The following is a 25,930-nucleotide window of genomic DNA, read 5'->3' on the forward strand; positions in this document are numbered from 1 at the left end:
TAAATTCATTAGAGCAAAGAATAGTGCAGAAGCACCTGTATTTTAAGCGGCAGCATGGCTGCCCAGTATATGAGATGCCAGACCTAGTCTGATAAGAAAGCTGATTATTAGATACCTCTGAAAATGGACAGAGACCAAGCAGAGTCTGTGAGATTTAGTCTGTGGCTTAGGGTAGCAGTGTGGCTTTATCATTTGGATAAATTAATTTTGAGGATTCTAATGTCAGCTTTCTCTTTTGAGAAACTTTGATCCTTAACCATACTGTGTGTGGGTTTGTTTGTTTTTTTAATTAAGTGCCGTAATAAAGTGCCATCCTAACCCTGATATTTCATATATCTACTTGTACACACACACACCTCTATATCACCTATGTCAGCTAATTGTGATATATGCAAGCGTATCATCACAGGGCTGAATTCTGATGTGCTATGGATAACTATGCTCTTGAATGTTTTGTGAACTCAAGTAAGTTTCATTATCATAGCAAAAATAAAAATTTACCTTTCATTTACAATCAAAACATTGTTCAAGTGTATACTGAAATATAAAGTAAGAATTGTAATTTGTTCAGCTGGTAGAAGTTAGTAAGCAGGCATGCTCCCAGCTGAATGAAAATGATAGCTTTTGTTTTGTAAAGCCTCAAGAGAAATATATTTTTGCAGTATTTAATTACTATTATCTAGGCACTAGCAGAATACTCAGTTGAGATTGCTTTACTTTTTTTTAATCATTTAATTTCATTGACTGCCTTCTCTTTACACATATCCAGTTTTTTTAGCCTTTGTGATTCTTTTTCCTATCCCTGTTTCTCTTCCTATCTTGCTTCATGTGCAGCCATTGCCCTGAACCTGAGGACTATAGTGTTCCTTCAGATGATTGGTAAGCTCTCAGAATCATTTGCTTAAAACTGAAGATTAAAAACAGTGAGATTTTTTTCAGAGAGATAGCTAATTGCAAAATATTTTACTCAAAAGTCATTTTATCTTCAAGTTGATGCAGCCCAACCAAGTCTTAAACAAATTTATGCCATCAGAATTCTGTGGCATTAGGATCTGTACTCTGGAATAGAATTGATAATAGGGTCACTGAGGTATCCTACTGGTAATCCTGTACAAACCCAAATCCTGTACAAACCTGTGTACTGAATAAAGTTTTATAAAGGTACTTGGTATTATGGTAATTTCGGTCATACTTTTCTCCTGTTACCAGTAACATTTTAGTTACGATCCCTAACGTCTTTGAAAATTAATGTTTGAGAGTAAAAAATACAGAAATTAGTGTTAATATTTTGCTTCCTGCAAATGGTTTTAGAGAATTACCATTACTTAATTCCTTAACTGAAACTGAGATAACAATCTCTTAACAGATTCCCTCAGAAAAGACTGAGTCTTGACTTCATTTCTGTTGCCTTCTGCATGATGCCTTATGCTTCCTTTATTGCTCTTTCTTAAACTAAATATTTAGAGTCTTTTTCAAAATCAACTGAGGTAAATCAGGGACAAAAGTCACTTACAATCTTTAAGCTATTGTTGTTGTATTTCGTGGAAGTCATGGCAGGGTATGTCACACCAAACTGTGTAAGATGTTGTTGTCATACATTTTAAAAGTTCCACAGATTAGAATTAATGATATTTCTTAAAATATTTTTCTTTCTAGTAACTTGTTTATTACCAGTGTGTACTGCTGTGCTTAGTGGTGCAAATGAGAGGTTCCGTTAAGCATGAAATAAAGCATGCATGTGAAATAAGTCTATTTTTGACTAATACGCATCAGAATTTTTATAATCACATCTGAAATGGCAAAAATGAGTGAACTAATGCCTGAATAGTAGTTTAAAAACAAACAACAGTGTTATATAAGGTACAAGTAACGTGTATACATTAAAAGATTAAAATACTCAGGAAAATTATTTTTGTGTGCAATTCCAATGTAATTGAAAAAATCTGCTTTACATCATCTAGATGTAAAATAAATAGTGTACCAAATTCCAAAGCTTATAAATATATCTATATTTAATTATAAATGTTTTCTGTCTAACTGGAAAGCACTTATACCTACAAGTATTTTTCAGATTTAGTACTGAGAATCTGAAAAATATCCTGAAGTCTTTGTCTAAAAATTTTAAGTAATCAAAGCTTGACATTTGTAAATAAATTGAATGTGTGAAATTGCTAATATTTTGCACAGCCTCTTTGCATTTAAAATAAATAAACATAAATCTTGGTGATCTGATGCTTTGAATTTCTCACTTCATAACAGGCTTTTGGAAAAAGCTGTCCTTGAGTAGTTACACAGAATGCTGTCATTTTGTATTCCTTCATGGGGTAATTCAAGACTATAAAAGCTCACTTTTTTGGTTTTCATAAAAGATCTTCAGACTGCCTTTGAAAGAAATGTGGCTTATCCTTCAGCATAAATTACTATAGGGCAAAATCCAAAGTAAATGAAAATAATATTTTCTTCTGGGTGGTTTCTGTTCTGTGTCGCTGAGATTCATACTCAGCTGGATTGTCTTGCTACCCAGCAATCAGTTGACATAAGTCATTCTAGAAGTAGTTACTTCAGCCAGAAGACCTCTGCAATTTGAAAGTTAGTGAAGAACTGTTTCTCAAGGACTGTCTCCACCTAGTGTCTCTTCAGTCCTTTGCTACTTCATCCTTCTGTGCCTTCAGTTTAGGTTATTTTGGTCACGAGTAATGGGAAATAAACAGAACGTTTGTTCCGTAATGTCTGAACTCAGTTTGCTTACTCCTTCAGGTCCCTGACTTTCTTTTCTGCAAACATATTGCAAACCTATGTCAAAGCTGCTAATTTCTTAAGAAATTTAAGTTTTTCCACATATCTGTTGTTCTGAGTCCCTCCAACAATTTCCTTTCGTGAAGATCAGATAACAAGAAGCCACTCATGAGTTGAAGACTTTATCCTGCATTGTCTGAAGTGAACAGAAAAACGTACCTGGCTTTGAGTCTATTTATATTAGGTTTATTAAAATTACATTAAATTTGATGATGTGTAACAAACTCCTCCCTGCTTCATTTTCACACCATGTGTGATTGCAGCCATTCTTGTAACATCTTAAACCAAAATTTGTGTTTGACCTTAGCACAGTAATGTAGATAATTTGCATGCAAAATATTAAGTATATGCTAATGGTGATCTGTCTTTTACCACACTGTTTCTAGGCAGGGTTCACAAAATGGAGACGAAAAAATGTTTAGTGACTCATCACTACTTGAGAATCTTCAAAATAATCATGTAAGTGATACAGAAACAATTACTACTGTTTTCTGTAAGTTCAGTGTTGCTTTCATCAAGTCAGAGTGTTCTCCTTTGAGGGAAAATATGTTTTCATACAGAATCAGCATGCCCTCATGAATACCTTTATATTATTCATTGCTGATACATCTTAATTAGATCCATCTGGAAATAACATCTGTTAGCTGGTAGATATGTAATGTTTTCTGGTAGATATATAGTATATATAAGTGTATATAAAGTGTATGTAATATGAGCAAGATCCTTTGAAATTTCAAACCACTTTCAACAGTGTATGTTAAATGCAGTTGTAAGTGATTTGGAAAAGCATTTCTAATTTACCCTTTTGAAATGCCATAAAGAATCTGGGGGGCCTGCAGTGTGAGAGGACAAACCTGTTCACATTTGATTATGAAAAGCTTTGAATTTGTTTGAGTTCTGTAAGTTACTCATTAGTGTTCCAGTGTGGAATTAAGTTTTCAGATATTATTTCATGAAGTAATTAATTCCATCTTCACTGTTGACAATCTAACTCTGCTCACAGGTATTGTATATATGCTGTGAGAAACCTTGATTGAAATAACTGCTTTGAGCTTACTTAAGAGAAATGCAATAGTTTCCTTTGGATTCAGTTCATTCATTTTGCAAACTTTATCTGTACTAATATATATTTTTAGTTCTTATTACTAAAAAACAATCAGCTATTGCTGCTTAGATACATTCTTTTTCCCTCTCTTGGTTTAACTATTTGAAATCCTTTCAGTTTTGCAGATTTTGAAGTGACTGAGACACTTATCTTAATATGTTCCTTTAAGAACTAGTTTCCTAACCTTGTTATTTTGCACACGACTTTCAAGTTTTGTTCCTACATCTTTCCAAAGGTTCTTTAAAATATATGTTAATAAATAAGGTGTTAGACAAAAGTAATGCAAGACAGAGTAGTTTTAATAAAAAAGCTAGAATCAAAAGAGACTTCAGTGAATAATAAGAATCAGCTGTGAAATCATTTTACATTTTCATCATTCAGACTTGCCTTCCCTATAAAATGCTTGTTTCAATTACTCTGTATTTATGGTTTTTCATTTTTGATTGAATGACTGTAGATGTTATAAATTCTATCTGCATAGCCTATACTGAAGCACACAATTAAGAAGTTATTCTGCATGCTGAAGTTGGTAGACAGATAGATAACATCTGGTGGGCTTATCTGTTGATGTTCAAAAGAGAAATCTTCCATTAATGTGGTATTGGTTATTGCTTGTCCATATCTAGTATTACATTTCAGTTACTTATCAATTAAATTGTTAAACATTTTCTGCTGGTTTTTTAGCCGACTGCACCTATAATATGTGAGTTTTTGACAATGATGGCAGTGTGTCACACAGCTGTTCCAGAAAGAGATGGTGATAAGATTATATATCAAGCAGCATCTCCAGGTGAGAGTCAAGTAATTCAAGGAACATAAACATGCATACTCAACATGCAAAAATTATTTAAAATTGTTTATTTTGAAGTATCTCCTGAAATTAAAGAAGAAACCATCCCTCAAAAGAGAGTAGATATCAGCTAGACTGTTTTGTCTAAAAAATAGGGACTTCAACTTTTCTGATTTGCTTTAGAGAATACATACAGGTTATATAAGGGCAAAGAATGATTAACTATGTAGTATTCCTAAGCTGTCGTTAGATTGCTATGGATGTCTGAAGGAAGCGTTCAAATGCAAATGAAAATCAAACTGGAACATAAATGTTTGTCCTTGCTTGTGAACTTATTCTGTACTTGGTAACCATGAATTTTTGAACAAAGAGTTTGTAATCAAAAATGAACAAAATATGTTTTCAGTGGGATAAATTCATGATAAGATCCTTTGAGAGTGAGAAAAAAGTATAGCACAAAAGGTCTAGTTCAAGCCTACTCTCGTTCACAGGCAGTTTTTGAATTCAGGAGAGAACAAAGCAAGGCAAAATCAAAAGCATCCATTAAATCATGGGGCAAACTAACAGTTTCTTCGTACATCTTGTAGAAAAGTACTGCTAATTGATTTGTTGCAGATGAAGGAGCATTGGTCAGAGCAGCCAGACATCTTCGTTTTGTATTCACTGGAAGGACACCTGACTCCGTAATTATAGAGTCTGTAAGTACTTTGGAGAAGCATTACAGTGTGGTGTGTTTAGAACTAGAGGGAATGGTTTCAAGCTACAGCAGGGGAGGTTCAAGCTGGACATTAGGAAATATTACTTCTCAGGAAGGGTGGTCAGGCACTGGAATGGACTGCCCAAGGAGATGGTGGAGTACACCAACCCTGGGGATGTTCAAGGAACGATTGAGTGTTGTGTTGAGGGACATGGTTTAGTGGGACCTATTAGTAATAGGTGAGCGGCTGGACTGGATGGTCTTTTAGGTCTTTTCCAACCTTGATGGTTTTATGATTCTATGATTTACTGTTGCCATACTAAGTAATTACTGAATAACTGCATCATGGTACATATCCAGATGTTTGTTTTTCCTTGATTCTTCTGCTTTAAGTTTTTTTGCATTAATTCTCACTTCTTTTGTTTTTCAGTTGGGGCATGAAGAAAGATATGAACTGCTAAATGTGCTAGAATTTACAAGGTAAGTGCTTAATGTCTATCTGTGAAAATACATTGAATTTATCATGAATAAATATGAATCAGTCTAAAACTGTGTTTTAAACAGTGATACTTCACGGAGAACAGATTTTTGAATCTTAACCTTTGGAGGATTAAGGTTTTCAGTGGATACCAATGACCCAAATTTACCAAGCACTCAATTCCTGTAGCTGTTTATGTTCTTTTTCTGTATTTAGCTTTACTTGGAATTAACTTGTTGGAAGCACTAGAGGTCACCCTTGTTCCACAGCAGAAGAAATTTTTGCTCCAAAAGCCAGTGCAGACTGTATGGGTAGGAGGTGTACCTTCGGATAAATAGTCTGTAATAGTTCACAATCCTAAGCAAAGAGTTTCCAGGTGTTTTAGGATGTTTTTGCGCCAGAAGAAATGCAGACAAATTTCTTACTATCTTGGTAGGCAGGCCAGATACAGCTCTTCGGAAAGTGAAGTGTAATAGTGTCGACACTTGATAAAGTACTTCTTCAGAGAAGTTACGGAAGTAGAACTTGTGGGAATGCTTCACAGAGTTGTTTTACAGTATCCTCTTTCTACAGTGATCATATATGTGATTGTGAAAATAGTAATGATATACAGTAGTAACATACTGCACTGATCTCTCCAAAAATAATCACAGAATCACAGAATTGTAGGGGTTGGAAGGGACCTCTAGAGATCATCAAGTCCAACCCCCAATGCCTCCTATTTATTTCCATGGAAGCTACAGCAGATACGTGGAGTAACACTATTTTTACCAGCTATTCTACCTCCTAAGAGAAGAAAACAAGGAAAAAAAAAATTGGTGTCACATTGACAGTTATGTGCAGTAGCACAATTTTTTTGTTTTTGTATTTCACCACAAAACAATAAATAATATTGTCACTACGGTGAAAACTCACATAAAAAGTTAGAAGTCTTTGACAGTAAGTCCTGCCAGTCAGCTTTCTTGCACTTCTAAGAGAAATGTATTTCAGCCCACGTTCAATATCTGTCTTCATAACTCAGCTTTCAGAAAGCTACAGGAAAACCTTGGTTATTCTCTACCCTATTTTCTGCATCTCTTTGGCAGATGGATAGGCATGCAATTATATGCAGAACATCAGATTCTGATATTACAAGACTACTTTATGTAGTGTTGTAAATGTGTATGTTTGTGTATATATGTATATAAACAGTCTTATATATACACATTTTAGAAAAAATAAGCCCTAAATAACAGGTTCCTTCACAGTCTTGACATTCAGGTAGATATAATAAATTAAGATAGCTATAGGCTGAACAGTCATGCCAGGAAATGAAGTGAATCTCAGAAGTTGCCTTTATTGTAGGCAATATGAGTGCAGTTTAGGTTATTTGAATTTCTCAATTATTATTTTAGCAGATGCCCAACTGGATAGAGTCTAAGGACTTATGGAATCTATCTGAGATTTTTTAGATTAGAGATGAAATAGAGAACTAGTTGCAGCAGTGAATATCTTCTTATGCTCTCTTATGCAGTAATCAGAGGAGAAATGCAATTAAATATTACTTTTCAAATCTGTAGTTGAAGCAAGGTACACACCAAAAATACTTTCTTGAAGATAATATTCAGTCACCAATAATTTTAAAAATTATTTCCTCAACCTATCTTTACATATTCCACTTATAGGATGTTTTCCTTGGCAGTCTGAACTACTGAACAATTATGCTATTTGATGATCTATAAATGAGATCCAATTCCTAACAGGAACTGAACTTATAAATGGACCATTTGCTTCCATCTGTTTTGTTCATTTTACTGTGAACTATGTGCATGATAAATTATTTCTGTCCCTTAAATAGTTTCTGTGGATTTATTTTTTTTAAATTGAAGCTTCATAGAAGTGTGGTATAAATACACATTTTGGCTGGACTTGAACTTGAATCTAAAGTAGGCTTGTTGGAGGACCTCAAAGAGAGGCAACAACTGTCTTGTCCATTCTTCTCATTCTTACTATGACCTCAATCATTAGAACTGAAAGAAATGGTACTTCTCTGTCATTAACAACTGAGAGCTAGAGGGTAGTTAACATTAAGCAAGGCACACTGCAAGTCTTAGTGTGCTCAGAACACTGCATAATAAATTAAACTCTGAAGTGTTTGTTGACGGTAACACAGTACAGTGGCCTAGAGACTCTTTCTGCTTACATGGTAAAGAAAGTCTTTATGACCCTGGCCAAAAATGCTTTATGGCATAAGATGCTTTCTTTGTGATCAGTATACAACATTAAGATGACAGTAAATGTTCTTAAATTCTTTTTACAGAAAAAAGATCTAAGATGAAGTGCACAGGAAGACTACATTAACATTAGTGATTGACAGAGAAACTTATATTTCCATCCCAGTCACCTGAGAATTACATTTAGAAAAGACGGGCCTGATTTCTTTTCCTTTTTATTTTATGACTTAAATATTGATAGCTTTAGGGAAAATATTGGTAAATATTTATGATTATGAACCACCTGCTTACTGGGCACTTATTTTTCTTTCAGCTCTAGGAAGAGAATGTCAGTGATAGTTCGCACACCATCCGGAAAGTTAAGACTCTACTGCAAAGGAGCTGTGAGTTTTACTATATTTTCTCTGTATTGAACATATGCTAACAATGCAAATATGCATGCAGAAAGTTAGAAGAACTGTAATGAAACCATGGAAAGTGGTGAGAGAAGTGGGAAGAGAATTGATAACATTTTCAGTGTACAAGTTTTCATTGTGTAGTTGTTCAGTGTGATGGACTGATGTATTCATTGTTTTACTATCTATGAAGGTAAGGGAGAGCCATTCATCTTATTTTTGTACTTTAACTAAATGCTTTTATACTATCAATTAATTTTCTTCTGTATTCCAAGAAAATGATTGAAGATATTGCTAAATGTATCACTTAGTAGCTAGAATAGCTGTTCATGAGTCACTAGGTGGAAATAGTAGTCTACCGTGAAAGATTACATGGTAGTTTTAACCTGTCATCTGTGTTAGTCCAATTCTCTGTCTTCCTGAAAACAGCTCTGGGATGAAGATTCCCATATGCATTCCCGTATGATTAGGATATGACAGAGTTGCTTATTAGTTCTTTGTCCATTATCTAGATTCAAGTTTGATCAGAGGATGATGCAAATCTAGTTCTTGAATGGTTCAAAGAGATAAAGGTGATTGAATATAAATGTACGTTGCATATCTTCTCAAGAGGAGACAAGACACTATCATTAACATTCTGTATATCAAGGTGGTTACAAAAGCTTTAAAATGGCAATTATGAAAAGCTAATTTTAAATTTGGGGCTTAAAATGCCGTCTTCCTCTTAATATTAAAGAGATCAAAAGACTCCACAAGGGAGTTATTTTGCTATTCAAAATGAAGGAAAATAACAATAAAACAAGTAGATGCATTACATCATAGTAGAATTTTCAAATTTAGAGATTCATCTTTTATACTGAAATAAATTAATGTGGTGCTGCATAGTTTTTCTGCCATTTTTTCTGCATTATTTTTATTGTCTACACAACGAAATGCAGTTGCTTCTATTAAATTGGTTTGCGTTCATTTTATTTGTGTTGTAGGATACTGTGATTTATGACCGCCTTGCTGAAAGCTCAAAATACAAAGAAATCACCTTAAAACATTTAGAGCAGTTTGCTACAGAGGGTGAGTAATACAGTGCAAATGTAGAATTTCCTTACTGATCAACTCAGTTTTCCAATCTTATGTTGCTGTAATGGTGATTTAGAAAATTGTTTTAGTTGTGCATCCCTAAACTATAATAATCTTCCTAAGGATCTTTGGTGGTAAGCTTGTGGTTTAAGGCTTCTAAAGCAGAATATGTTTTTCCAATGAACAAACATGTTGCACAATTCTTTGTTTCTTTGTAGGTTTCATCTTTCATGATTACTTTCATCTCCTCTCATACAAGGAATGTTGTAGGGATGGTGCATGGGAGAAGGCAAAGATGCTTGGTTATGACTAGCATAGTGCTTTTAAGGCTGCTTTACAATATATTATTTCTGTCACCAGTCACGATAAGGGGAATTATAATCACTGATTTTCCATATGCTACTTTTTAACAACCACTCTTTCAGAGCAGTTGTTCCATTAAGGCTTATTTAATAAGAGCAGTAAGTTAAATTTAAGACTATGAAATTAAGATGATTGATACAAACAGCCATTTATTAAATTAAAGTGGTTTCCACAATATACACATGAGCAGTAAGGCACACTGTAGAAAGTTCTGTGCTGTACTAAAGGTAACAGAAATGGGTGTGTGTCAAGAATTATGTAGGTTTGCTGTGAAGTATTGTAGTGTTTTAGTTTATTCTTGGAAGAGAGTGGCTGGAAGCAGAATTATAATATTTATGAGAACATGAAGTGCAACTTTTTACCTCTTCAGTTATTCTACTATTCTGTTACTACGACGTTAAAAGGAACTTCAATGTATTTTTAAGAAATAAGCTTACAGTTGAAGGCAAACTTTATTAAAACATTTTCTTTCCGTAATGCTTACCTTTTTATAGGTGGTGTCTGGTCAGATGTTATTGTATCAGGGAAGTTGATCTACTTGTTGGGCATATGACTTCCCTAAATAATTTTTTTCTCTTTTGGTTTATCATGTAATTAAGCATTTTGGTTAGTGTCATGGTCAGCAACTTTGGCCTCTTGATTTTGTTTGTGACAGCAGAAGCAAACCATATATTCTCCATATTAAGATCACCACAGGAAACATTTAGTAAAAAAAAAAAAAAACAAAAACAAAAAAAAACAGAGAAAAGTCTTAGAGATATTTGTAATTAGAGTAAATTTATACAAGAAAGTTGAAAGTAGAACTCAAACTGAATAACCTTGACAGATAGTACAACAGGAAGCCTCAGATGCATCTTCTGTCTATAAGAATCTAGTTCTGTGAGCTGACTGGCCAACCTGGGGAAGTATTTTCATGGCCTAACCAGGATCAGTCAAGGAAAACGTAATTAGAGATGAAGTGAATTTGGGACATTTGTCTATGCATTTGTTTGCAGAAAAGATGATAGTAGAATTAGTATCAGTTAACCTGTGTGAACTAGTAGGAGAATTTAAATCCAGTTCTCAACAGTATTCTCATTAGATCAGTGGTACAAATGATACTCTGTTTCTTTAGCACTCAGGTTGGACTGATGTGAAATAAAAAGCGAAAGATTTTGCCCTTCTTTAAAACCAGGGAAGATATGCATTAATGTTAAGAAGTTTGTTCAAGTGCTTTTCTGTATCCTTCTTTTCACCAGATGAAAAGATATACTGTTGAGAAGTTAAGTGCTAACCTTTCAGAAACACTAAATTCACTCTGGAGGAATTAAAAAAAAAAAAAAAAAAAAAAAAGTAGTAAAAGCACTTCTCTCTGGAATCGATTAATGAAATTGGTATTTATTTTTGCATCAGATCTAAATTGCAGCCAATGATGTTGCAAAGTTTCTCATGTGTAGCCTTTCATGTGGCAGTACAGTATGTCCTTGGCATTTGCTGCATGCTCTTGGTGTGTTCAAAAATGAAGTGGTTAGCATGGCTGGCATTTACATCTAAGCATTTACTAAGCTTGAGTGTTAATGCCTGCTTGGATAAATAGAGAAAGTGTATGATTTTTCTGTGTTGTTGTTCCAGTCTGTTATGAAGCAGACTTAATGATACTGTTTGCTACTTTCTACTTGGAAGATTCTTTTAAATTAAAATTAAAATAAATCTATGAAATTAAAAATTAGTATATTTTTTTTAAAAGCCTTGAAAAACAAGTTTGCTCATCTTTGGTAATTTATTTTATCATCTCCATAAAATATTTTGAAGGAGTTGTGGAAATACTATTATTGTTAGTCATTAATTCTTTTCTTCCCCTCTCTTACCTCATATTCATTAATTTAAATCTTGCTAACATATCCTTTTTAAACAAAAATATTAATAGTAATTCATTTGTTGATTCTTTGGAGCTGGGTGATAAGAAACAGTGATGGTAACACTACTCAGTTGTCAACATACTAGGAATGCAAATGGTTAACATTTTGACAAAATTAGTTTATTTTCTTTCATTTAAGATATGTGTTTTTATGCCATGTCAAACCTCTCTCTTCATTTCAAGGTTGCTGTTGGTGCTTTACTGTGCACAACAGAAACTTGTAGACAAATACGTTCACGGTGTGCAAATAAATTGTGTTTCTCTCTCCCTCTTGTTAAAATGCTCCTCACCTCCTAGAAAACAGTGGGTAAATGCCCCAAGTGTGCTGCAGTAGTCCTGCCTATACATCCTCTAAACTTCTCTGCCAGCAAATTCTGTTTTCAGATGACTTCATTTGGCTAGGGCAATGCCTTTCTCCATATGTAAAGAGTTAATCCAGTTTCATGCGTTAAAGCCATAACAATCTCATGATACGTGAAAACAAACTGTTAGGATGTACCTGTTTGTTTAAACTGAAATAAAATCTGTGTGGTCGGAAAACATGTGGTGGCTTTGTTTCATAATTTTGCAGTTTCAAATTCTCACTGTAATGCTCAATCTAGGTTTCTGCTGAAGGAAAAAAAACTGTTATTATTCTATAACTGCTACAAAGATTAAATTAAATCCCAAAACGTTGCCTGTATACAAGGGTTTTATTTTATGAATTTGGAAAGTTGAGAAAATCTGTGAGGTGATAAAATTTGATGAGATTCAGCTTTGGCTTCTATGCGGTGAATTTCAAATTTCAGCTCTGAACTTTCTAAGGACATCAGGGGAGGTGTGAAAGAGGAGAAATTATAACATGGTTATATATTTTAACCTTCATAGATCTATTGCTTCTCATCTTAGCAGCATTTAATTAAGTTTCTAATACTTTTTGCTTTAGATGGAACAAATTTCTTCAAGACATGCAGCAGAAATCAGACATGAAAATCAGACATAAGCAAATACAATGAAGAAACGCTTGTAGTAGTTACTCATTGTATCTGTATCAAGGAAAGAACTAACAAATAATCATTTACTATCTGCTTTCTTTTTAGGCTTAAGAACCTTGTGTTTTGCTGTGGCTGAGATTTCAGAGAGTGATTATCAAGAATGGTTAGATGTCTATCACCGCGCTTCTACAGCTATACAAAACAGAGCACTCAAACTTGAGGAGAGCTATGAACTAATTGAGAAAGTATGTGCAGTTTTCTGGGGATTTCTTTATATAATATGAAATCTGAGTTACTGACAAATAATGCTTTGATAAATAAAAGTTCTAGCATTGTACTGATAGATATGTTTTATAGCCCTTGCAACTGAAGTGACTGAAATGAAAGGAAGATTACTTTGTCAAAGTTTTGATAGCAGATAGCTTCCTGCAAAGTACTGATTTTTGAATGAAGCTACTGCAAAGGTTTTTTGTTGTTTGTATTTCATGGTTCCTGTTCTATGGAATAAAATAGGTAATAAATAAACAGCTGCTTAGTTGTATACTGATCATGGAACCAGATAAAAGTTAAGGTTAATGGTTCATCCAGTTGTAACCCCCTGCTCAAAGCAGGGCTAATTCAGGGCTAGATCACATTGCCCAGTACTGTAATAAAATTTTAAGTGAATTTTCTTAGCTGCACTATGGAATTTTATAGAGCTAAACTATTCTTCTTCCCCTTTTTCTGAATTTAAGTTTCTTTTCTTGGAGACTGTGTTTCTTGATCTTACACTGTGCATGTTACAGAGAAAGATGGCTTTTCTGTAAGCCCTCTTCAGTTAGCAGAAGACAAAATTAGAATCACCCATTTAGCCTAAGTTAAGTATGCTTGCACTGGATTTCCTCCATTTATTTTTTTTCAATATCTTTTGTGCTGAAGACCCATAAGGGGAGGCAATACCCAGATGCAACCTCACCATAGCAGAGCTTCCCTTCAGTTCCTGACAGTACTGCTGCTGGAACAGCCCTCAGCAGTTTGAATTCACTACCCTAGCAGAAGAGGTCCCTGTGACCCTTAAACAGATAACCATAAAGCATTCATGAGAAGATACTGCTTGAAATATTGACATTTGGTTGCATTTTTTTTTCCTGGTTTTTGGTGTATTCCTGTTGGGTTTTTGATGTTCTTTCTTTGTTTGGCTATCTTTCTGTATGGAAGGGGGGGGGGGGGGGGTATGGATATGGTGTTTTTTTGTTGTTATTGTTTTCAAAAATCATGAGATTCCATTGATGAAATTGCTTAAAATTTAGAGCCTGAAAAAAGATTGAGTTTTTAATCAATCAGAAAGAAAGGTGAGAACATACATGTTCAGTCTGTTGTAGGACTCGAGTTTATATATGTGAGCAATTTAAACAGATGTGTGGAAGAGTCTTAAAAATATACCATGATTGTGCATTTTAAGAACATCGATTTTGTCATAAATACGCAATATTAAACAAAATGAGACTAAAAGATTAAAACTGAATTTAAACTGGAAATCTTCATGTGATTAATATTTTGTGTTCATAGAATCTTCAGCTGCTTGGAGCAACAGCAATTGAGGATAAACTACAAGACAAAGTGCCTGAGACCATAGAAACACTCATGAAAGCTGATATAAAAATCTGGATACTTACTGGGGACAAACAAGAGACTGCCATTAACATCGGTATCACAATTGCATTTACTTGATGGCTTTGTAGATAGATTTAGAAATTGCAGAAGTTGCTGGAGTAAAATTGTTTTTAGAATGGAAAGGTATTTTGTAGAATACTACCACTATGTGGCATTTAAGAATTTAAATAATAATTTATTTTTCAGTCTCTGGTAGAAGGAGAGTTGGTAATAGTCATTTTTTTGATCCATTGCAATAATAACAGCAAAAAAAATAACCTCATATTAACAGAGAGAGGAGGAAAAAAATGAGAAGGCATAATTTTAACAAAATATAATTATTTCCTTTCATTATTTTTCATTCTTTCAATAAATGTTGTTAGGAACCATGATCTGAAATAAGTAAAGTATGTGGTTGGTGAAGTAAAGTACTGTAATCTTTACCATCAATCAGAGATTTCCTATTATTGTTTCCTTGTATTTTAAGGGAAGGAGAAAGGGAATAATCAATTAACTAAACTAAGCAGTAAAACCTGTATTTTTAAATGGTAATACATGAAAACTGAATGGAAGACTTAGTACTCCTTACAATAGCCTAAATGTGTTCTAAAAATAATTTTGATAAATGTACTTTATTACAATTACTCTATTTAATGTGAAGAATCTCTGTATTTGCCCATGTGATGATTGGTCTGAAGTTATTTTTGTCATTTCTTCAACCTTGAGGTTTGTAGAAATAAATGTCATACCAATACTTTCATTTTAATTATGCATAATATCATATGTTTATCTGTCTTGGCATAATTAGCTCATTGCACAAACTCTGCTTAAAGCATCATGTTACACAAAAGAATGGTTACGTTTACATATGCAGTGTTACATGAAATGCAACTTTAATTCAAAAAATTTCCAGTGCTAAGGAAGATCTATTTGCAGTTTTCAACTACCTGATGGGGGATTTACAGAAAATATGTGCCTCATTCAGAGTAGCTCAAGTTGCAACAGTGGAAATTCTAACTATTCTGACTTACTTTCCCTAATTTTTATTGAATGCAAAATACTGTTTTTCTTTCCCAGTGCTTTCAACTGGGAGCTCTGATTTTAATTCTCTCGCTTACAGAAAAAATTAATACTATGTTACGTTACAGTGCATTTGGTGGAACTGACTGTTGAAAATAATGTTCTGAACAGGTCACTCCTGTAAACTTCTGAGAAAGAACATGGGACTGATTGTTATAAATGAAGGCTCTCTTGATGTAAGTAAAACAAGCAAATTTGTAAGTTAATAATACATAATAATATCACTATTTTCTGCATAAAAATATCCAGATAAAATATACTGTTGCTGTCCTCTCAGGGAATCATAAATGAGCTTTATATGGAAGAGTTTCCTATGTCGAAGAGGCTTTGTGAGAAAACATGAAACTAAGTTTACAGTAGGACTTAGGGAAAGGAAGGGAGGGAAGAGCAAATGGGAAGTATGAGAATCAGCAAGAGGGGATTGACCTAACTGAAGGATTCAGTGGTAGTGTGTAAAAGTAGGCTATAACATGAATCCAGAATACTTTTCTTAAAAAATTAGTACTTATTTAAATGTTTTGAGCCATGTAGAATAGCACAGTTGCAGTGTTGAAATATGAACATCACATTGGCTCCTTAAATGTGAACAATTTTAATTGACATATTTTTCCTGATAAAATTGAAAATAAAATCAGAATTGAAAACAGAACAGGCAGCAGCTCTCAATTAATGTTTGGACCTACTCTGTTGATATAACTTATTTCACAAATAAAAACACAGAAAATAGCAAGCATTGCACATTAAACATTTTTTGTGTGATGACTAAAAAGTCAAATTTATTTTAAGCAATATTTCTAAAGAACATACATTAATATAGTCTGAGAAAAAATGGTATTCAAACTGAATATGAATACTGAATAACAGTATTTCAAAGTGAAATTTTTTGATTGTGTAGAGATCAAGAGGTCCTTTCTCTACCCACACGAAATACAAATCACATACACTGGGGACTCAGATTTCATGATAACCAAAATTGTATTTGCAGACTGGCCGCTTGCGTGTCTGTCTGTGCTAATAACTTAAGTTGCTTTTTCAGGAACAGTTAAATGTGGCAATCAACTTTAGGGCAAGAGGCAGATTATTTTAATATAGTAAATGAACTTTGGGCTGATATTTTAGCAAGTGACTACATTAAAAGTTTTCTGCCTCATTTAATGGTATTGATTTCACTGTTTGGTTAATACACGCCTTGTCTCCTTGCTGTGGGTTTTTCCTTGCTTTATGGTTGGATTTGGGAGTCAGTCTCCACTTCTAGTGCAACTGCTTGAGTCAAAACTGGCCTTGAAAGCTAGAGCAGGCTTTAGGAGATTTTGAGAGAAGTGGATTGCTGTGATTACAGAATCTTAAGTCAGTGCAGCTTGAAAGAGTGGATGCAGTTTCCCTTCTGCATGCCAAGGTCAATTGACAAGAAGGCAATAATAATCAACTAGAATATAATCTGTTAATTTATATGGCCAAAACTTTGGCTTCTTAGCAGCTTAGGTCTACCACTCATACTGGGACTCTGTGCTCCATCTTGCAATGGACTGTGCTCCCGCGAGGGCAGCTGAGCACCAAATCTCACAGTACAGGAGGACCATGAAATCTTGAAGTAGAATCATGTTGTAGGGATCTTGGAATGCACAGTACTTCCTTGCCCCACAGTGTAGTGGAACCTGTGTGTTTAGAGAACGATTGCTGTGATATTTCTCTCCTCCTTGTTTTTGCAAAGTATTGATATAGCCTCATGGCTTCATAAGGATTGATATAGACTCATAGGAGCATAGGAAAATTGGACTTCTTATGGTTTGCGCATTCCTGACTGTACTGAAAAAATAATGGTAGTGGTAGATTGTTCTTGACATTGCTGTTACAGTGACACCACAATAGCTGTTGTGTACCAATGGCTTCTGAAATGCAAATATCTCAACACTGATCCTTTGGGGACAGGCAGAGTCCCATGTCCCTAAGACATGTAAGACATTTTGAAAAGCAAACATCTCCCCAGTGTGGTCATTAATACAGCCTTAGCATGCAAAACAAACTCAAGACAAAAAAAAATACTTCTTCAGACTTTTATCCCATCTTAGGGAACTAAGTTTACAAAAAATATGCTGTATTAGAAGATCTTTGTATGAACAAATACCGTTCTTTAATGGCATTAAAAAATAACTCCACTATGTCTGCTTTAGCTTTAGCATCCATTAGGTGGGGTAGAAGTGAAATCACTTCCAGGCAACATTTCAGTATCTCTGTTTTTTTGCAGCATTACTTGTTTTATGGCTCTGCTCCCAGGAACATCAACTTAGCTTCACAAACAAAATGTGTTTTTGCTTGAAAGTTCTTGCATAAAAGTAATTTTATTTGATTTTTGCCTCCACATTAACTTAATGGGCTGCTAAATGTCAGCACAGTACTGCTAATTATGGACAGAAATCATAATGTAGCTTTATTCTTTTGATTGTGATCTTAAGAATACTTAAAACCAAAAGTAGAAAGTAGTTTGATTACCAGTGAGTTTCACTGAGAAATACCACATGGAAATGATGTAGAAATAAATGAGAGATGTTTCACTGCTTATCGCTGAAGGCACTGGATTTCAGCATACAGCTACACATAACCCGCAACAGAGATACCTGGCAGAATGTCTGGAGATGAGAATATGCTTTCTTGCACACTGTAGTGATGCATAAGGTCAAAGGCGCTCTGAAAACTTCTTGAAGTTTTCTTTTTAGGTGGTTATGCCAAATTCTACATACATATGCCTGACATTGCAGAAGAAGCACAATTGTTTGGCTGTTAAGCCTGTTTTAATATGTATATATTGCTGTTTTCAAAGGATGCAACAGTTGGTCAAATTCAAATCTGTATAAGCAAAATCTTTTTCATCTTCCTTTGTTTCCCAAAGGCCTTATTTCTTCTGAGCTGTGAAGGACAGTGTACTATAGCTCTGTGAAGACCCTTCATAGAAAGAAATACAACAAGAAATTACTTTTTCTCTTCATTATACTACTTAGCATAGCTGTGCTTGACCTCCCAAAGTGGGCTAAATACATAATACTTCTTCCTAAATACAGATGAACATACTATTGACTTGTTAACCTAATCAAAAGGAAATTTCCTCAAGTGTGTGACAGTTTGTGATTACTGAAAAAATATTTAGACTAAAAACTATATGCACTTTCTTTGTGCAACAGGGAACAAGGGAAACACTTAGCCATCATTGCAGTACTCTTGGTGATGCTTTAAGGAAGGAAAATGATTTTGCTCTCATTATTGACGGTAAATCTCTGAAGTATGCTTTGACTTTTGGAGTGAGGCAATATTTCCTGGATTTGGCTTTGTCATGTAAAGCTGTTATTTGTTGCAGGTAAGGTTTACATTATTCTTTCTCTACAGTATTTTTATTGACATGTAAAAATTAGAGAACTGTTTCCATGACAGAGAAATTATATATATACATATCTTCCACCCATAAAATCTAGATAAAGAAAAACAGTAAGTAATACTCTGAAATGCAGTCATTCAAGCAACATATTTCTGTAGTGAAGCCTAATTCAGCAGCATACCTCGCAAACAAAGTAATTGAGATTGCATATACCCAAGAAAATTGTGTTATCCATCAAGAATAGTCTCAGCAAGGTTAAAAGACTGATCTTAACTTTATATTGATTCTCAAGTTAACTACAGGCTTCAGTACGACCTGGCTTCTTTTATAGAACTTTCTCTGCAGGCAAAACTTAATCTCACTGCCTTTCCTGTAAGGCATCAGTGATGCTGCATAAGTGCATGGAAATGTTAAAGCTACTACACTAAGTGATTTTTATTTCCTGAAGTTGACAGAAACACCTTTATGTTATTGTTATTATTATTCCTGATTGTTTTGATGTCCTCTTATACAACCAAGTGTTTATTCCTTTCATGTAGACAGTATTAGAGCTGTAGACTTGTATTAACAGGGGAACTTTTTTGAGATTAAACAAAATATGATGCACATGCATTTTTTTCAGACGTACACAATACGAAAGCAGTTTGTCTTTCTTTTTAATGTTCTTGTATTTATATTATGAAAGGGTTTTATAACTGATTTCTTGTGTGTTTTGGGACTTTATTGCGTTTTTACAGCTTTAAGCACAAAAGCCACAAATATCTCCTGAGTAGTACATCACCTCTTCTACATTTGAATGATTGAGCTAAAAGAGAAGTCAAATCATTAGTAGCTAGATAGTGTTGTAAGTATGAGATCTCATAGTTAGTATACTTCTGACATTTTTAGAGGTCTCCATATATTAGTTACATCCAATTCATTTTTGTTTTACGCTGGGTACTATGCCTGGTTATAATTGCTTTAGAAAAGGCACAGCAGAAGCCTTTCCAATTTTTCTCATTATAACAAATAACAAGTCGTAGATGGGTGTAGAATGTTTATTTCAAAACTGTTCCTTTCTTTTGTTTCCCTGAACTATATTTTCCGCTGTTTGAAAAGACATCATTGCTCTTTCTATGGAACTGTTGAACTATTGTAAGGTATTCTGTACACAGAGTTGTCATGTATTGCTAACCTTTCTGTGACAAAACAACAAAAAGTACAAAATGAAGGTTTCCATTCTATCAGCGTTTTCTCTCCAGTTTCTATATTTCCGTAATATTCTCAGGTCATCTGGTTTCAATGCACATCTATGCATATGCTCTGGCATATTTTGTGGTTGTTTAAAATTGGCTGGAGGTTTAAAACTAAAATATTTGCTTGTAGCGTTCACTGTTCTAATATGTACATTTTTAATATCACATACTTCTCTAAAATAGAAATTCTATCAAAATGCTTTTTGCTGTTAATGCTCCATCTTCAGTGTATAAAATTGCCTCTCCTTTTTTCTCATCTTAAAGACAAAATCCTTAAAATTATCATTTTAATTAATACAAATCACTTAAATATATTGTTGTGATGAAATTAAAATATCAACGTCTTTTCCATCCATATAACAGAACTAAAAATTTTAAACACTTCTTTGTCTTAAAACTACAGATTACTTTGTTTTCTTTGAAGTGTACATACCATATTCACTTGTTCAGAATAATTTCTTACCAATGAATTCTTAATAAGAGTTACCATAACATGAGAAGCTGACAAATATTCAGCATATATTTTACTTCAAAAATCTTCATATGTTACTAATTCCAAGCAGATGTTTGGCTTAAAGACTTAAATAAACTGAATTCCAACTCTATATTGGCTTCTGAATAATGCTTGCAATAAGAATGTCAAATTGATTATTTTGTAGTAAAAATGCACAGCTCCGAGTAAACAAATTGAACAGAAGGTGTTTTGTGGTTTTTTTTATTGGTGACTTGAATTTAGATGTATCCACTGAACACATTACTTTCACTTGGCAGTGAAAGTAAATGCTGTCTTCCAGCTGCCTCTGTAATGTTTTCTGAAGGGGTAGTAAGTCACTGTTCCTGGAAAGCTGGAAGTATTTTTGTTTTTCAAATGTAATCAGGTCAGTAATCTTCTGTAGAAGCTGACTAATGCTAATCTTGATATCATGCTTGTTCATAGACAGCTGTGAGGTGAGGTAAAATAAGTGCCACAAGTTTCTTGGTTTAGGAATGCCAATCTTGATATCATATTCATCAGCAGTGTTCAAATTTAAAAAATAATTATAAAATATCTTAGAAGTACCTCTTAACATACCTAGACCATGGATATTCTTCTGGAGGACTTGCCCATAAGTTTTCATCTCAAGTTCACCAGAAGGCTGTACTCATCCCAGCAGCCTTTCTCAAAAATCTCATAGCATGTGCTGGACATACTGCTACCTTCAGACTCAACGTTATTTACAAAGAAGGCCGTTAAATGTGGAGAGGTTAATTTCATTCTTTATCTTAAAAGATATGAGGTATTTGTTCTGTTTTGGAGCTTAGTTTGGAGGAGGTAAGAAGAGGAAATGTGGGGAAATGTACATTGAGTTAGAGAAACAAAAGAGCAATGTCAGATCAAGGCAGATTATTCAGCCTGGCTGTTACCATAAAGATCATTGCCACTGTGCAAGGCAGAGAAAAGAAGGATGCAGGTCTTTGCATTTCTTCTGTTCATCTGAGTGTCCCTAAATTATGTTGGCAGTTCCAGTGCCAAGAAGCACGAGACTGGATTGCCACACTTCTTAGAGTTTGCTCCCTCCCTTCCTCACTTTGTGAAACGTGCCAGTGCTGGCACATAATTTTTGTAAATTATTTTCAGTTATGATATCTCAAATATATGGACTGAATTTCAACATTCAAAATTGAACATTGTGAACTTGAAATGGAACATACACGTGACATACAGAAAGATGGAACCAAAACTGATGCAGTTTGATCAACAGATCTTTTGAGAATCATCTATGAAACAGTTTGTTCCTTCCCCGTCCACATTTCTTGGTGTTTGGTGCAAAAGAATGAAGGAGAAGTTACTAGCAGTTACATAGAGTGGAGGATCAACAATCAAGTTGCATCTTCTATCTTAGCATTGTGGGTTGTCTTAATGCACTGATGCTCCACACTTGTTCCTTCTGCCTGTTTGCTTTGATGTCTACCTCTTAGATTTATAAGATAAGTGTTTTAGCAGAGAGGAAAATAAAAACATATAAAAGCAAAATAAAAATCAACCTACAGTTGTTCTAAGTTACTACTGGTAGTGGCAGTGTTGGATTTTCTTCCACTACTCCATTTTAGGGACCCCTTTATGTTTGACTTGTGTATTTCTAGTCCTATTAATGCCTTGTTTCAACAAATCCAAGGTTTCTGTGAATTTTTATGGGAATTTGCTTTTGGCGTGTAGTGTGAAGGCCAACAACAAGATAATATCATTGTCTGGGATGTTAGTCTGGTTTTAGTGCCTTTTCAAGGAATAAAGTATGAATTTCAAGGTCATTCATTTGAAAGTTGTGTATTTATTTGTTTTTCTTTTCTGTTACACCTTAGGGTATCTCCACTTCAAAAATCTGAAGTTGTAGAAATGGTCAAAAAGCAAGTTAAAGTAGTAACTCTAGCAATTGGTGATGGAGCAAATGATGTTAGTATGATACAAACAGCACACGTTGGTGTTGGTATTAGTGGAAATGAAGGCCTACAAGCTGCTAATTCTTCAGACTACTCAATAGCTCAGGTAAACCATTATGCTGTAAAAGTATAAAGTACAAAGTAGTTTAATATCAAATTAATATAACTAATATGCACATTTTCATTATATGTTTTTTTTTCTCATTTTTTGCAGTTCAAGTATTTGAAGAACCTGTTGTTGGTTCATGGTGCCTGGAATTATAACAGAGTAGCTAAATGCATCTTATATTGTTTCTACAAGAATATAGTCCTTTATATCATTGAGGTAATTTTACAGTAAATGTTACTTCATAAAATCAAAATATTATTATTTTGAAACTTTTCATTGTTCTGTATGATTTTTAAGAAGCATTTAACTGTCAGTAAACACTAGTGCTAAATCGGTACTGAATTCATTAATGTTAGTGATTTATTTTATTTTATTTTTTAAAAGAACCCCAACAACAATCTTACTAATGAGTACTTAAATAGCCTTAAATTTACCAAGAGATGTACATGTTTAAGCTCTCTGTTGAGCTGGTGTCATTAGCTGTCAAATTTGTAAACTGAAGTCTTTTTTCAGAAATATGGAAAAAAAATGTTTCAAGCTTTGATTCACCAATAATTTTTACAAGTAAATCTTCCACATTTGCGTTATTTATGTAGATGTAGTTTTCAACCTTTGTGATCACATTGCAGCTTTGTGGTCAACAATTATTCTATTCCATTCTATTTTTTTTCTGTTTATATCACCTTCAAACATGTTGTAAACGTATAACTTAAATCAGATGTAATTATTCCACTAGTTGCATTCTTTCTGAGAAACTTAAATGCAAGGTGCAAAGATCCTAGAGTAATGTACCAGTTGAAGCCTCTACCTGCTAAGCAGACAGAGGGCAAAGAGATCATTTTCTATGTGGATTTTGACCCTTTACATATCACACATACAAGCATTTTGTCATATACACCCTCTCTGGAAGATTAGAGTACTTCTATTTGAATTACTATATACTCAACATTTGTCAGCTCAAAATCTTTCACAGATGTTAATGGCTCATGTCAGTGCTGTGAGTGAATGGGCAGAAATTCATCACTGAATGTCTCTGGAAAGGACAACTGCCAGTCTTGAATCTCTCTTTTCAGTTTTTTTTGCAGATCAGGCGTGGGAGCAAAGAGCTCAATGAGTATTTGTAAGCTGCTGCTTAATATGCAGAAATGCTACATCAGGAAAACTTCTGTGAGGCTTTTGTGACCACGCCTTTTCTGTCTTGGCTTTTAGAAAGTAATACTATGAAAGACATAGCTGGAAGGTTAAAAAAAAAATAGTTTATTTTTATTAGCAGAAAATAGATAATAATACCTACCGTTACTTAATATGTGTGTGTTATATCTCAAACATCTGCTCAGTAGAAACAAGTACTACAATGGATTGCATGTAATCTAAACTGCAGCCTTGTTCGTAGACAGCTGTGAGGTGAGGTGAAATGAGTGCCACAAGATTCTTGGTTTAGGAATGCTAAAGGTTTATAGTGATACTTCATGCGCTCTGAATAGTGTTTATCAGAGTCTAAGCTATTGAAAAGAAACTAGAAGTGGTCAGTAATAACTTTTTTCTCCACTTTGTGTTATGGCTCAATATATATTTAAATATGCACCTCGTCTTTTATGTAGGACTAGTTCCCGTAACAGTAAAGGCTATGTAGTGAAGTGTGATTGTAATGCATATGAACTGTATTGACTTACGTTTAAAAAATGTAAGTTGGAAAGCAAAAGTTTTTGTGCTTACTTTTTTGCATTATATGATTTGAAAACATAGCAGTGTAAGGATCTGCATTGAGATATGTCTCACTTTATGAACCAACGTCTTTTATTTTGAGAGAAATTCCATGGCCACTGAACCACAAAATGGTCTGAATTTTCACTTCTCCCTCTTACAGTCCAAATTACTGCTGAGACCCCTCCCTCCTTTCCTCTCATTACAGGGATGCTTGATCAGTAATTTGAGCAGTTTGATTAGGGCGCACACCCTAAGTATCTGAATCTGTGCCAAAATTACCATGATGTAAAATAATTCATAAAAACTCATGTTTTGTTCATACAATTGCCTTCATTCACTGTGCCCCATAATCAGAATGAACATAATTTTCTGTAATTAAATTTCCCACTGTGAAGAAAGCTGTGAGTTTCTTGTCACTGTCGCTATTAATACTGTATTCAGCTCTGTAGAGTTTGGTTTTCATGTAAGGTTAAGGGTATAATTTTCTTCCTAGAGTTATATTTTTGTTAAACTGTCTAACATTACCAGCAAAGAGATGTATGCACTTAAGCCTGGCTACTGAGTCGCTTATTCCTTGACGATATTTTGCTTTTACACCACCCTAAATCATTACAAATTAAGTGTTTTTAAAAGGGGTGAATCATGTAATGTTATCACTGGTCCCCTACCAAGAGCCATCTTCCCAGTTTGGGGGTTTGATAATGCAGGAGCTATGCCTAATGAAGAGGTGAAAAAAGAGAAGTCAGTTGAGCACAACTTGTCTTGAACAGTGGTGATGAAGTTCTAGACTAGATTCATGCCTTAAGCTTACTTCTGTGCTTTTTGTATACAATCTTGTTCCTGTAATTGTACAGTTACTTTTTATTGCTTGAATAAGTAGCAGTTTTATCTGGATTTCAACTTCTGTTTTTCGTCTTAACAGTTGCGAATTTCATTTCTTTTTTACCTCAGAGTATTTGCAAAAATGTTCAGACATTCCTCCATGTAATAAAAGTTTGTTCATGGAATCTGATCATCTGCACATCAGCCTGCATGCATATTGATAAACATGGGATTTATAGCAATTCATGTTTCCATTATGAAGTCAAACAAAATGCAAACTGTAGCAAAGTCTCTGCAAAGCGACATGTAAAAGTTCTCCTGAAAGACATGAGCCTTAAATTAACTAGAATATTGTTTAGGTGATCCCAACTTCTGACACCTTACAGTGATTATTTGTCAAAGACAGTGTATTTTGGCATAACTTGGTAGTAAAACATCCTCAGACATTATTCTTCTGTCATTCAACTAATATAAGCTTGAGGTAAGGAAAATAAGAAAGTGGTCTTGCTTTGCTGAAGAACGTGAGAAAATGTGTTTTTATCTATGTTTCTAAGAATCTGTGTTTCATTAAAAAAGAAAAAAAAAATCAAGTGCATACAGCTAAATTACTCTTAAATGATTAAAAATCACAAAATTGATTCTGAAAATAGCTGATCCCTGAAGTGTTTTCATATTTAGTTGGAATTGCTTGCATATTTGACCAGTTCTGAAAACAAGTTGTTTCTATAATAGTTTTTATCATAGAGGTTTAAACCAGAACATTCTCAACTGTATTGTA

At 34.1% G+C, this 25,930-nt stretch overlaps 1 protein-coding gene across 8 annotated transcripts in view; it reads left to right on the top strand.

Annotated features, from left to right (window-relative positions):
* The window catches only part of ATP8A1 (ATPase phospholipid transporting 8A1), an 84,412-nt gene that overhangs the window by 32,997 nt on the left and 25,485 nt on the right, over nt 1-25,930 (top strand). For 5 of the 8 annotated variants that reach the window (XM_015862437.3, XM_015862436.3, XM_085545482.1 and 2 more), the window contains 13 exons: nt 835-879; nt 3,183-3,255; nt 4,586-4,691; nt 5,307-5,389; nt 5,819-5,868; nt 8,393-8,462; nt 9,458-9,542; nt 12,888-13,027; nt 14,331-14,469; nt 15,606-15,670; nt 18,671-18,843; nt 22,437-22,620; nt 22,729-22,839. In XM_015862437.3, the coding sequence (XP_015717923.2) occupies nt 835-879; nt 3,183-3,255; nt 4,586-4,691; nt 5,307-5,389; nt 5,819-5,868; nt 8,393-8,462; nt 9,458-9,542; nt 12,888-13,027; nt 14,331-14,469; nt 15,606-15,670; nt 18,671-18,843; nt 22,437-22,620; nt 22,729-22,839 (1,324 nt within the window). The remainder of the gene's footprint in view (nt 1-834; nt 880-3,182; nt 3,256-4,585; nt 4,692-5,306; nt 5,390-5,818; nt 5,869-8,392; nt 8,463-9,457; nt 9,543-12,887; nt 13,028-14,330; nt 14,470-15,605; nt 15,671-18,670; nt 18,844-22,436; nt 22,621-22,728; nt 22,840-25,930) is intronic. The other 3 variants (XM_015862439.3, XM_085545481.1, XR_014945457.1) reach the window with 2 other exon arrangements.

The sequence above is a fragment of the Coturnix japonica genome, chromosome 4 (assembly GCF_054131305.1).
Source record: "Coturnix japonica strain WE chromosome 4, WE-NBRP24, whole genome shotgun sequence".
Taxonomy (NCBI): Eukaryota; Metazoa; Chordata; class Aves; order Galliformes; family Phasianidae; genus Coturnix; species Coturnix japonica.